The sequence below is a fragment of a genome, unplaced genomic scaffold (assembly GCF_019419815.1).
Source record: "Pyrus x bretschneideri cultivar Hongxiangsu unplaced genomic scaffold, Pyrus_bretschneideri_v1 Contig1, whole genome shotgun sequence".
NCBI classification, from domain to species: Eukaryota; Viridiplantae; Streptophyta; class Magnoliopsida; order Rosales; family Rosaceae; genus Pyrus; species Pyrus x bretschneideri.
In genome coordinates this window covers 14,292,455-14,305,614 of record NW_025999390.1, presented here as the reverse complement: position 1 = coordinate 14,305,614, position 13,160 = coordinate 14,292,455, and the positions used below count along the sequence as shown (strand labels likewise).

The 13,160-nt window shown below is 35.3% G+C and overlaps 3 protein-coding genes across 3 annotated transcripts; all 3 read right to left on the bottom strand.

Moving 5' to 3' along the window:
- Positions 1 to 4,652: 4,652 nt before the first annotated feature.
- On the bottom strand, positions 4,653 to 5,615 carry LOC103950199. The gene is made up of 3 exons (XM_009361371.2): positions 5,313 to 5,615; positions 5,048 to 5,218; positions 4,653 to 4,944 (listed from the first exon to the last, which is right to left on the bottom strand). Exons 1-3 carry the CDS (start codon positions 5,385 to 5,387, stop codon positions 4,747 to 4,749), a joined length of 444 nt encoding a protein of 147 aa, XP_009359646.2. The 5' UTR covers positions 5,388 to 5,615; the 3' UTR covers positions 4,653 to 4,746.
- Positions 5,616 to 7,901: 2,286 nt separating this feature from the next.
- LOC103950200 (vacuolar iron transporter homolog 2.1-like) lies at positions 7,902 to 9,111 on the bottom strand. Its single transcript, XM_009361372.3, has one exon. It carries the CDS (start codon positions 8,790 to 8,792, stop codon positions 7,995 to 7,997), a length of 798 nt encoding a protein of 265 aa, XP_009359647.2. The 5' UTR covers positions 8,793 to 9,111; the 3' UTR covers positions 7,902 to 7,994.
- A 136-nt stretch (positions 9,112 to 9,247) lies between these two features.
- On the bottom strand, positions 9,248 to 11,963 carry LOC103950201. The gene is made up of 5 exons (XM_009361374.2): positions 11,814 to 11,963; positions 10,381 to 10,785; positions 10,185 to 10,301; positions 9,881 to 9,959; positions 9,248 to 9,433 (listed from the first exon to the last, which is right to left on the bottom strand). The coding sequence occupies exons 2-4, from the start codon at positions 10,747 to 10,749 to the stop codon at positions 9,882 to 9,884; spliced, it is 564 nt and encodes a 187-aa protein (XP_009359649.1). The 5' UTR covers positions 10,750 to 10,785; positions 11,814 to 11,963; the 3' UTR covers positions 9,248 to 9,433; position 9,881.
- Between the last annotated feature and the right edge of the window lie 1,197 nt (positions 11,964 to 13,160).

The following is a 13,160-nucleotide window of genomic DNA, read 5'->3' as shown; positions in this document are numbered from 1 at the left end:
GATTTTTAATTAACATTACTTAACAATAAAGAGTAATATTACTTGATCGTATTACTAAGTAGTAAATTTTATTTTTATTTTTAACCATGATGCAATTTCGCCGTTGAAACCAGCACTTATTTTTGTTTAGTCATTTGATTATTGTTCCAAACATTTATATATTTTTTATCCAAAAAATTGTGTTGGTATTTACTTGATCATAATTATAAAACACTAAATGATTTTTAATTTTAGTAAGTTTTTACAAGATGATCTTTCGAAGATTATATGATAAATGAATAAATTGGATCATGTAATACACGATCGGGTAGACGAATTGAGTAGTTAACACTTTTATAAAAAGTGAGGTTTTTTTTTTAAGTGCATTTTTGCTGAGCACATTTAAGTGGTAGTGATGCACCTTATTAATTAATGTTAGAAGAGTTTAAATCTTGAGATTTGTTGTAGATAAATTAAATCAAAATCATCTAACGATAATCAATGATGTAGTGAGCATCACCATCACTTATGGATGATGAGCAAAATAATTCCACTTTTGGTTTACTTTCTTTATCTTCTTTATTGAATTTAGGGGTATGTGAATTTTTTACTTTCCACACATGTCTCTTAATTTCAATCGTTGAATTTTGAATTAAAGAAAATCAAAGCAAAAGTTAACAACGAATTTGTAAGAACTTAAAATAAATGTGTGAATAGCACCACCTTTGGATTAAATTTCAAAATGGATGTGAGTGATATGCCTATGTTAGTATTATAGTAAGAAAAATGTTGATAATATCATTAACTATAATTCATTACCAATCTTAGCCGAGATCCAACTTTCCATTCAAATTCTGTCATTTTTGCCTATACGTGCGATTGGTTAAATTTGAGAGAATTTGAATTAAAATTCTATTTAGATTAGTTTAATCACATAATTATTATATTGAATTTTTTTTCTTAACTATAGACCTAACATACAACTTACAAGACATAGAGTTCTTAAAGTAAACAGGGAATTTGATGTAAAGTCGAGCGCAATATCGTTCTTAAATTCATACAGTAGATCTCATTTATTATGATAAAACTTTAGGGTGGTGTTATCCTCATACCTATTTTTACCATCCATACATCTCTTGGTAATTTATGTCATTTGATATTCTTCAATTCATTTAATTCAACGATCAAAAAGTGAGAAGATTGTGTAAAAAGTAAGAAAGAATGTGTGAATATCACTACCCAAACTTTATTGTTGTTAGTGGTCAACTACATATCTAACACGTTACCACACCACAAAGATACTTTATGCAAATGGATAATATTATTTACACACTTATGTTTATTTTTTACATATCCTTGTTAACATTTGGTTAATAATCTTTTTTAATTTATTCGATCTAAAAATATAAAACTAAAATATATATATTAATGAGTAAAAATAAATATATGAATAACATAATCAGCCTTTTTCCAAAACATGACGAACATGCAGCCGACCAACGCTTGACCAACTTTTCACAACTGTACCAAATTCCCAACGGCAGTAATGACTACTATTCAACGAAAGACCATGGTTTTGCTTCACCCCGCACGGAACGTCCATTTTTCACATGTCATTGAGGTGGACCGTCTGCCATCTCGTTTCTATATTCTTTCCGTATCCTTTTATTTATATGATCACGGTTAAATCACATCAATATTTTATATTCTTATTACTTTTTGTTTTATTATTTCTATAAAAAATTAATATAAAATGTTAACGTGGATTAATCATGACCACACATCACCAGAGGGCATGGAAAGTATGGAAATGGAAGGGCAAACAATCTACCTCCCATTCTGAAAGTGTGTTTGCTTATGGAATTAGGCAAGTAAAAGATGTAGTTTACCACGCATTAATTACACGTGAACAACAACCAGTAGTGATTAAAGAGCAGTTACATAAATTTATCGCTGGATCCCTTTCCACCTAATCCTCCTTATAAAACAATCCAGGCGATCGGGCCCATGAAATTTGATCTAACGGTTAATGTTATTATAATTTTTAGAATGTGTCACTGTTTTTAGCCGTTAGATCAAATTTCAAAGGCCTAAATTGTTTGATGAGGAGAATTAGGTGGAAGGGATCCAGAGAGGATCCCTTTCCATATTTGTCCATATTTAATTTTAATTTTTTTTTAAAGGGACCAGCTGGTGTCTTTGTCATGCAGTCCACTCTTCCGAGGGTTAGGAAGACTCACAAAGACATTTTAGTCTTTCCCTGACCATCATCATGCGATTCACCAGCGTTAGGAATCGAACCCAAGATGTGCCGTGTGGAGTACGAGTCTGGAATTCATCACCAATTACTGGATCACCCCGTGGTGGTTTATTTGTCCACATTTTATAAGTTTGCTCTTTGTATCAAATCAAAAGCCTTTCTATATGTTACAAGTTCGACTAATCTCATTAACTAACTTTTAGTCCAAGACCAACTCCAACACTTAGACCCAGACATAAATATTTGGGTTTAAACCCAAATAATGCCACCTAAAGCTAAGACCCAAAACCTACACAAATTGAGTTTGAATCCAAATCAATACTCAAATTTGGGTTCAGATTTGGCTAACTCAAATCTTGAGTGAGCCTCACTTTTTTCTTTTTAAAATGTGGCTGCAAACAGTTAGTGACTGACAACTGAGCCTCGCATGGAAGGGCCCTAGTTGTCCAAAGGTAATGTGAATCCTTCGATTTTTGGACCGTTGGCTATCAACGGTCCATATCACACTCTTTTTTTTAGCAATCTTTTGAAATTGAACTAACAGTTCATATTCGTTTTATTCAAATTCAACAGTAAAAAAAAATTCAACGGCTAAAAAAAAATTCAAGGGCAAAATAATAAAATACATGTTTGGTGTGTGTAATGAAGTTTGGTTGGTTGGTGTGTACAATGAAGCTTGGTTTGTTGAGTAGTGACTAGTAATTTTGGAAATTTTGCTGGGATTTAATTCTTTTTATGTTAAAACATTTATAAAATTAAAGTAAGATAACATAACTCAAAGTTACCAAAAAAATTGGGTTAAATTCATTCAACAACAATTTAATACATTTTAGGTTCTGTAATTTAGATCATGAGTAGGGCCGCCCTTGAAGGAGTGTAAGAGTTGCACACACATAGGGCCACCAAAATTTTTAACGTGATACAGTACCTATAGGTTATATATGTTGTTGTGCACCAGTATAACAAAGTTTTCTCTTAGCACAAGTGGTGTTTCTTTGTTCAGTTTCATGTGAGATTTGTGGGTTCAAATCCCATCACCGCCTCCAGTCTTGGTGCCTTGTCTTTTAGGTGATCATAACCAGACTTATTTACTATTGGTACTTCTTTTCAAATTAAAAACCTTCTATATATTGTTACATAAAATTATATGCTGCTGTGGTTTACAACTCAAAATTAGAGTGTTAGATACGAATTTAGAAGTGGCGGACAATTGGACATTGATCGGGAGAAGTATATATAAACAGTATCAGAAGTTTCTGGCAACGATGAACGTTCGATGATGGCAACCAATCAGTTGGTACATGCAAAAAGTTTAAGGTTTCATGACCCTGTTACGTTTTGGTATCTAATTTGGTTTGTATTGACTTTTTGGTTGAATTCTTTGCTCGTGGAGAGATTTTTTTATTACTGAGTTGATTAGGATATGGATTTACTTCCAATTAGGATTAGGATTCTCATTGTAACCAAAGTCCTATGCATTATAAATAGGACATTAGAGGTTAGTTTATTTTGTGTGCCGTCACCATTAATGTAGAGAGTTATCTCTCTTTTAGTTTTTGGAGTGGAGGTCACTGTTTGAAGTTATAATAAGTGTGGCAAATTCATAGCTTTGAGAGAGACTTCTCCATTTGTTTTGGATCCTCTACTCGTTTGGTTTAGAGTTTGCAAGTTGTGGAATTTGCGTTGTGAGAGTTAAACAATCTTTTGTAATCTCAATTTGTTTTGTGAAATTTTTCTTCATGCTTTGCCCGTGCACATAGGTTTTATACACCGAATCACATAAATCTTTAGTCTTCTTTTGAGATTGTTTGTTTTAGCTTTCGCCTATGACTTTGATATTTGGTACTCTATTAGAATTTGCTTACATATACACACAAAAGTACAACACATGTAATGCAACTGGCAAACTCTTAATTTAGCAGCCACGAAGTAAAGAGATTAGAGGAAATTGATGAAAAGAGGGGGAGTTAGGGAGGAGGTAAAGGGCTAAGAAACTCCTATCGCACATCTGGCTCCGCTTTTAGTCACTTTTCAATGTTAGAAGATGTCCCAATTTCGAACTGCTACTCTCTCCCCCAATTGGTTGAAAAAATTCAATATAAGCCCATCTCTTTATCCCACCCCCATTTAGTAATGTCCTCTATTTTCTATTCATATTCTAGGATGTGTGATTGTAAGTGATAAATTTTTGATATTTTCTATAATTTTTTTCTTATTGTTTGGGGATAAATTGTAGGGTGCACTTTCGTCCACGATTATTGTGGCCTCTGGATACATACATAATATAGGTTGTCCATTATCCTATATTTATTTAATTGCACACGAAATCAATTATTATCTTAATCCTGTTTATCAACGAAAACTTGTGGCAGTGATCCTCTTATATTTATTTAAACTAAAAATTTAATAATTGCACACGAAACCAATTATTATCTTGATGGATTAACATGTGGCATCGACAATTAATTAATTAATGCGGAAAATAATATTTCAGGATGATTAATTAATCAACATCCCATTCTCCTCCGTCTAAACCATTCTCTCATCTGAATAATGGAAGCAACATTTTTCTTTCTTCTGCCCTTTTTGCAACAATTTGGCTTCCTCACATATGCTTCTGAAGATCCTTGCCCAATTTCCTCAGATGCTTCAATAGTGACGCAGCTTGAAATTGATGCATTTTCCACATCCATCTCATGGCTTATCTAAATTGGGGAGGATGAAAAATATTTCAAAGATATTACTAAATTCATAGCGAAAAAGAAGATATGAAAAAAATTCTACCAAAAAATATTCATTCCTGCTTACCTGTAAAACACGCTTCTCGAGCATAGCTACTCTCTCAACCAGTGTGCCTTTGTGATGTGCTTCTTCAATTGCAGATGACAAAGTCTTACGCTGATCATCTTCTGGTTCCAAGGAGGTAGGACAAGAAGAATGCTTGGCTGATAGGCAATGCTTGTGTTCCAATAACTGCAGCTGTAAACCATGGAGATGGTGAATCTATGAGCATATGCGCAAGCTCATAAAAAAAAACTATCAGTGGGAAAAATAAAATGAAGAGACATTTTACCAAACGATCAAGTCGATCCAATCTTTGGAGAATCGGCATTGGTAAACTGATTTCTTCTTTTCTATTTTTATCCATGATCGAGATGTGGACGTAACTACATTGACTACAGTATAAACAAATAGCAGATTCAAGCTTGCATTATTTGTTTTTTGTAGCTAAATTGTAAAAGTATAACGTTTTTCAAGAAATTTGGGCTTATAATTCTGAAACTTTCAAGAGCATGGACAACGCTTCCATTTTAGAAGCAGCTTTTAAGGGCAACCACCTTGCCATACGTTCACTCTGACTACTACAAGTTTTCTTCAAGAAATACATATTATTTATTTATTTATTCTTATCTCATCATCTCTTATCTTCACAAGATTTTGCTTTCAATATATCTCTTTCTAATCTCTCTTCCTTGTCAGAAGTGATGGGTTGGCGTTTAACTCTAAGATCCTATTTGGTGGGCTGAATGGAATTGGATTTTATGGATAGGATTGAATTGGTTAAGTTTTAGGGATCAATTAAGTTTTGTCAGACATGACTTGTAATTCAAGTGTAAAAATATGTTATATAACTCATTCTATTGTGGATTCATAATTCATCTTGTCCAACTCACATTTTGACACAACAAATAATAGATTGTCCATTTTAATTGGTCATAAGAGCTTGTTTAGAAGTGCTTTTAAAATGGTTGAAAATGGTGAAAAAGTTTCTTAAACCAATCTTTAGTTAAAATACAAGTGAATTATGTAAAAAAAAAAAAACACTTTAAGTGTTTTTGGAATCCAACAACATTTTTTGTAAAAGCAGTTTCCATTATTTTAAAAGCACGTCCAAATGAGTCATAAATCTCTGATTATATTCTATTTACATGATTGTGTTTAGTCCTATTACGATTACATGCAATTAATATAAACTGCAAGAAGAGAATACATTCTCTCGAACTAATATGATTATACTCACGTCTACAGATTGCTCGTGGTTTTGTATATTCAATCATGCATAATTTTCCCGAGATGGAGAAGATTGACATAAGAAAAATTATTCTTATTTTATGGTTTGATCAAGAAATACCCTCGAGATTTGATGATTATTTCTTAAATGCATAAACATTGTCCTTGGAAAGTGAATATGGCTTGTTTCACATGCACGGATCCGCTATCGTTTTCCTTGGCGCATAATCAAATCTCTGCGGCAGCTTTGACATTATTTAGTTGCGCAAGGCCATGCTAATGTTATATGTATCGTTCTAATTTTATCGAATGTTCTTAAAAAGGCAGTTTACAGTCGTATTGAGTTTTTTCGAGTAAGTTTTTCATATAATTCAAACTTGTTACATCTTGCTTCACAAGTTTATGCATGCATATTAAGCTATAATTAGGCTTATAACCCACGCTGTTGGTTGGGCTTTGGTTTGTTTGGCTGGTCCATTTTGCTTGTCAACGTACTTTGGTCCGGACCTTTGGTTGTTTAGTTTGTAAGTTTGTGTCCTTCTGGTAACTTTGTTGGCCTTGTACTTAGAGATGGCAACGGTTCGGTTTGGAAACGAAAATACTATATTCATTCCTATAATCCTAAAAACTAATTATATCCATAACCGCAAATTAACCATCGGGTATTAAGCATAATCATACCCACAGGGTAATGGATTTGTCATCGGTCAACGGTTATATCCATTTTTGTCAATAAAAAAAATATATTCATTCAATTGACGCATAATAATTTAGCAAATATCAATTTCGTCATTAAATATTTGATGTATAAAATGATTTAATGAATGGATCTTGTGAAGCATAAAAATTAAAGCTAAACGTTGATAATGTTGGTTTGATCTTTTGATTGAATTCTCATAGATTTTGATTTATATTAAAATTTTGGAACTTTTCCACGAAATGCAACTCACAAAATGCAAATTTTGTATTCTCAAGATAATAGATTTGGTGAATAATATATATATATATATATTTTTTTTTTTAATACTTTAATATTATAGATAATATATATTATTCGGTTCGGATTTGGGGATGGATATGGTTGGGAACCCCTATAACCATTTCCAAACTATAACCGAATAATAATCACGGTTTTTCCCCAGACCCAAAATATACCTGAATTTTCATACCCAAATCCAATCCATTTGGGCGGTTATCCACAGTTATCGGGTTTAACGGTTATAATTGCCATCCCTACTTGTACTTTGGCTATGCCCTGGATTAATATCCAGTTTACCAAAAAAAAAAAAATTTAATTATTAAGAAGATGGAAAAGATTTGAAACTATTACAATAATTTAGGGAGAAGAAATTCTGAACTCTGAACAGCTGGGTGAAAACTCAACACCCTATTTACTGGGATATTAGGTCACATGTGAGGCTTATAAATAGAATGATTTCTTGTAATTAGGTTCAATGTTTACAAGATTTCATCACTAAACTTGTTACATCGCTTATTCGCATAATAAACAATACCCACTTGGAATTGTTTAAGAAATTTATTTATTTGTTCTATAATTTATTCTAAAACTTGGTTACATTCATAATTTAACAAGAAAAAAAAGTTCAACCTCCATTTTCTATAAAAATCCGGACTCGCAAAATAGAAACTTAACTACAGCTGAAATGCCGAAAGTTCTTCTCAACTAGCACAATAATATATGCATAAATATATATTATGTGGTAAATTCTGGATACAGAAACTCTCAGTCCTTTTCATTGGGACTTTCCTTTTCAAAAGGCATGAGCAAGGCATAAGTGATTGCCATTGCTATCCACCCTCCAACTAAAACCCTAATAGCAGATGGCATCACCGGGGAACCGCCCATACGAGCTCCCACGCTGCCAAAGAGAGCCAGAGCTACTGAAGCCACTACCACAACCACCGCCATTCTTATAGTATTTTGAGGAATAAACATGGCTGAGAGTAAAGGCACAAGTGAGCCACACAGAAATGCCAAGGCTGATGCAGCTGCTGCCTTGTGTGGACTTGGCAATGACTCCTTCCCTTCACTAATTTGTGTGATCTCAATGGCAGTAATCTTCCTCGTTTTCTCCGGCTGCTCCGGCGGCTTGGATGCTGAATTTCCACATGGGAGTCCTGTTGAAGGAGTCAGTTCAACTGAAATGGTTAGGTTAGATTTTTCCTTCGTCTCTTTCTTACCCATCTCAGTTTTGTAACTGCACTGTCTTAAAAGAGAAGTCCTTTCAATATCTCTTTGTGTTGATACCGAAACAAACTCCCCCACAGCCATGCTGCAAGCTCCAGCAACAGCTCCCGCTATGCCGGATAAGACCATCGTCCCACGATCTTCCTTCGCTGCCCCGACACCAAGCATCAAGGACGTGGTTGACAGTAACCCGTCGCTTGCTCCCAGGAGAGCAGCTCTGAGCCACTGAGCTCTCTGCACTTGCTCGGTCCTTGTGTTCGCGTATTTCTCATCATCAGTTACAGGAAGCTTGTGCTCAACTGGGGTTTCGAGTGTATGACGAGAAGTATCCATGGGAAAGAGATGGAAAAGTTTTACTGCAGAAATCGGATTTGGGGAGTGTGGCTTCCTCAATTTTCCACAAGCTCGGAGGAACACGTGGTGTTATAAATCAAATGTCTAGGCTGCCACATTTGATGAGCGAAAACGAACAAAAAAAAACCTAGGTGGTTCCGTTGAAGATGACAAGGAACCCAAACGTTTAAACCTATGATTTTTGTCACATCTCATTGCTTTCTAAGGAAAGATTCTTACCTATGTTGCCACCTTCTCTTCTTTCATTTTATCTGTTGTGTCGTTTTTCATCTCTCCTAAGGTACCAAGTAAGTTATTTTGCTGCATCTTTAAGGATATTCCATACTCTTAAGTGCTCGTTTCAACCGACACGCTCACAAATCGTACTTCTTCTGTTCAACAGCAACAATTTTCCACAGAAAAAGTTTTGATAGATCTTTTCATGCTAGGGTATGTGCAGAGGCATATATACTTTCTCATACATGAGAATATGAGATGCATTTGTTTGAAGGTAACCTACAACAAATGATATATTTCATTGGTAGATTGTGTTCCTATGTCATAAAAAAATAAAAATTCATCTGCAAACACTTATGCTGGTTTCTGTGGATTGCATGTGGAGCTCACCGAGATATTCAATGCTGAAAACCGAAGAAAAAAGATGCATTAGGTTAAATTCTGAATTTTAAACTTTTAGCTATTCAAAGAACTTGATTTAGTAAAATGAGACGTCTACAACAGCGATGTGTGATCCGCATAGTTTATTTCACAAGTGTACTGTATGACTGGAATAACTACAGCCACAGTAACCATCAGATACATCTAATGGTTTATATTACGACAACCAACGGGGACAAGATCAGCATATAGAATCATCAATCATGCCACTTTCCTGGAAAAAATTAGAAAACTATTGGAGAATCATCGGTATCATCTACCTTTGTGAGCTACTTCGGAGCTCTGAGATGGACCGTTATAAACAAAATCAAATAACTAAGACCATAACATAGGATTAAGAAAGAGAATCCAATATTTTTGTAGAGATAAGTCTATATGGTGGTTAACGCATTAAAGGTGCTGTTTCTTACCCTATAGATATCCATCCCTCTTGTCTTGCTCCTCAGCTTCCTTATTAGCAGTTTGAACAGATTTGAACCACAGGAATGCCTGCATTCAACATCCACGTTACAAAGCCAAGGGGATTGAGTTCATATCATCCACACACACAATCATCCATACCCCAGATTATTGATCCCTTGAAATGAATTTTTCGATGGTTTAGCATAGCACAATAGTTAAACAGAATGATAGGTTCATGATAGAGGATCAGTAAATGAATAGATCAAATCTTGAAACTGAATTAAGAAGATCAAAAGAAACAGAACAACTTACAGAAGTGGGAATGCCAGTAAATGCAAAAAATCCAAGGACTGGAGCATAAAATATGCTGTCTGAACCCAAGATTCCGAAGACTGGCTTTTTGTTCACATACTCAAAAACAGAACCTATCTGCAACATTATTTTTCCTGTTATACACCACATCAAAGGGACATATACAGTTTCAAAAGGACCAGGCGAAGGAGCTTACTGCAGCAATTGCAGTGATCGCTGAGGCAAGTAGATAAACAAAAAAAGGAACCTCAAATCCCTCTTGTGCATCATCTTTCTTGCCTTCATTCTGTGCCCAAGGAGGAGGCTCGTCTGAATCCGGTTTAGCCCACGAGGGGATTTTCTCATCAGACTTGCTTGATTTCGCGGAACCTTTGGTGACAGCAGAAACGGAAAACCTACGAGAGGACTTCCTTGTTAGAAAGCATTGATGGGTTTGGTTTCCATTTGAAAGAGTTTGATCCCGGATTCTGTGTCCAGCACCCAAGAACAGTTTGGGTAACGGATTATCATTCATACAGCCATGGTTTACATTAAAATTGCACGCAAACAAGAAGCTTGCAGCCATAGTTTATTCCTCTTCCTCGTTCTGCTCTTTCTGTTACTGAAGATATTAAAAAGCATAATATAGTTAGCAGCAAAACAATACTAATTCTAAGGCGGTTTTCCAAAAATTAAGATTGCTAAGCTCTTGTGCCATCTTCTCCTTCGGATAACACATAGCGGCTATATATTTTGCATGATCAGTAGTCCAAGCTTGTAAGTGACACTAGTAAAACTCAGACCTATGTTCTACTATAGTTCTGAGTCTAAGTTTTTGCAGAAGTAGGGATTTTCGCACTCCCTCCTACTTTTTTACGGATACAATTGAATATATCAAAGAAGAATCAACGAACAAAAATAAAGAGGAGTGCAGAAGGAGAAATTGGGGGTGTGAAATCACTACTCTTTTGCTAACAAGCTCCACAAATTCAATCAATTTTAGATGAACAAACACCCAAAAAGGTGGACATTGCCTTTCTAGCTTTACCAAAATCCAAAAACTTTGATGAAAATTGAACCAATTGAGTGACTTAGATGCATCTTAATCATTCATTAGATTAGAAGATTATCCATGGAATGATGAGGCCAAATCTTTAATAACACAAAATTCATCAAATTGTTCTTTTCTCCTCGACAATGCGATATTCTAAACTACTCTAATGTAAAGGGAATTGAACTCAGTGCAAGAGAAATGATAATTTTTTTTATCTTTTTTCAATTAAAAAAGGGGGAAAGATTAGAGCTTTTAATTATTCTATTGACTATAATAAGAGTGGGTTAGTCAGTCCAGTACACGTACTAAAGAAAGCTTCTTCCCGAGTGACTGAAATCTGAACAAAAAGTCATGCAACTTATGAAGACAAGAACTTTTCTGCACTAACGTGAATTTTAGCAGATCAAAATTCATTGATTATGTTTACAATTAAGCTGAGCTGAATTTTGAGCAGATGCAATTTGCAATGAATTCAAAACCCAATTGAAATTTCACTAGTGATGATTTAATAGAAAGAAAAAATAATAATTACTGAAAGAATTACAGAAAATTAAGAAGAATATATGAGAGGTGAGGGAGGAGCGTAGAGAGCTTACCTTCTTGCTGGTGTTCTGTTTTATTTGCACCAGATGCTCTCTCTCTCTTATTCTTTATTTATTTTTATTTTAATTATCTAGCATGGTCACGTGCCTCCCTCACTCTCATGTTTCATTTTTTTTTTTTTAATTAGTTGGATTCCTTCTAATTTTCAATCAATAAAATTTATTCCTTATTAAGTCAAATCAAATAGATATCATGATTTTTTTTGGGGGGGGGGGTGTGTGTTTTAAATTGGGTATATTATTAACCAGGCAAAGATTTTTTGTTTTTTTTGGGGGGGGGTGTGTTAAATTGGGTATATTATTAACCAGGCAAAGATGCCAAAAGTACAACGGAAGCCCACACGAGACAAACAACCAAAAAACAAAGTCGGAAGTGCAAGGGGAGAAAACCCGACACTAAAGGGAACAACAAGTGTCACCCCTTGCATGACCAAACAAAATTAATGTGGGTAAGGTAGACCATGATGGTGAAGTAAATGAACAAGTGAAGATGGGGGTCGATTGACCCAAGTAAAGTTGCACATCTCCACAGAGCTTCGCAACGCCAAACGGTCAGTCGCCAGGTTGGCTAATCTTGGAATCCAAGACCATCGACAGTCATGGAAGGAAGCACCAAGTTTCTTGCACTGTGTTTAGATTGGAAACACCTCCCACCTGCCATTTGTGAGCGTACCCGTTAAACACGAGATGAAGCTCAATGAATCAGATTCTACAACCACACTGTGAATACCCATGGAATGACCCAACTTACAACCCCTTAAAATGGCGATAACCTCAGCAGCCATAGCAGTAGGGGCCTAAATAGGAATATTTCGAGCAGCAATGAAAGCACCCACAAAGTCTCTCACCACCAACCCAACAAAACCATCATGCGAAGTAGCAACCCAACTCGCATCAACATTAATTTTAACGGTGGGATGGCACGACATCTGCCATCTTTCTTGCGATTAATGAGCATGAGTTCTATGCTTTATACTACCCTACCCTATAGTACCCGAATGACTGCACAAAGATGCACTAAAAGCCTTGACGTTGGTTGAGATAGCTAGCATCATTTGTGAAGGATGATTGGTTGCTGCTGAAAGAGGAAGCAACTGGCCTTCCATATATACAAACAAGAAAACACAACCCAAGTGAAAAATAGGTCATTATCAGCGTTCGAATGTTTAAAGGCCGTGATAGTGCCCATCAACCAATTCAGCCATGTAGTGATTTCAGCCCTATTAACTCTATAATTGAGGATGCCCCCAAACCAAATAGTTGCCACCCATAGACAAAGGAGAAAAAGGTGTTACACCGATTCCTCCTGCGATTTGCAAATGGGACATAGAAAGGAGGAGG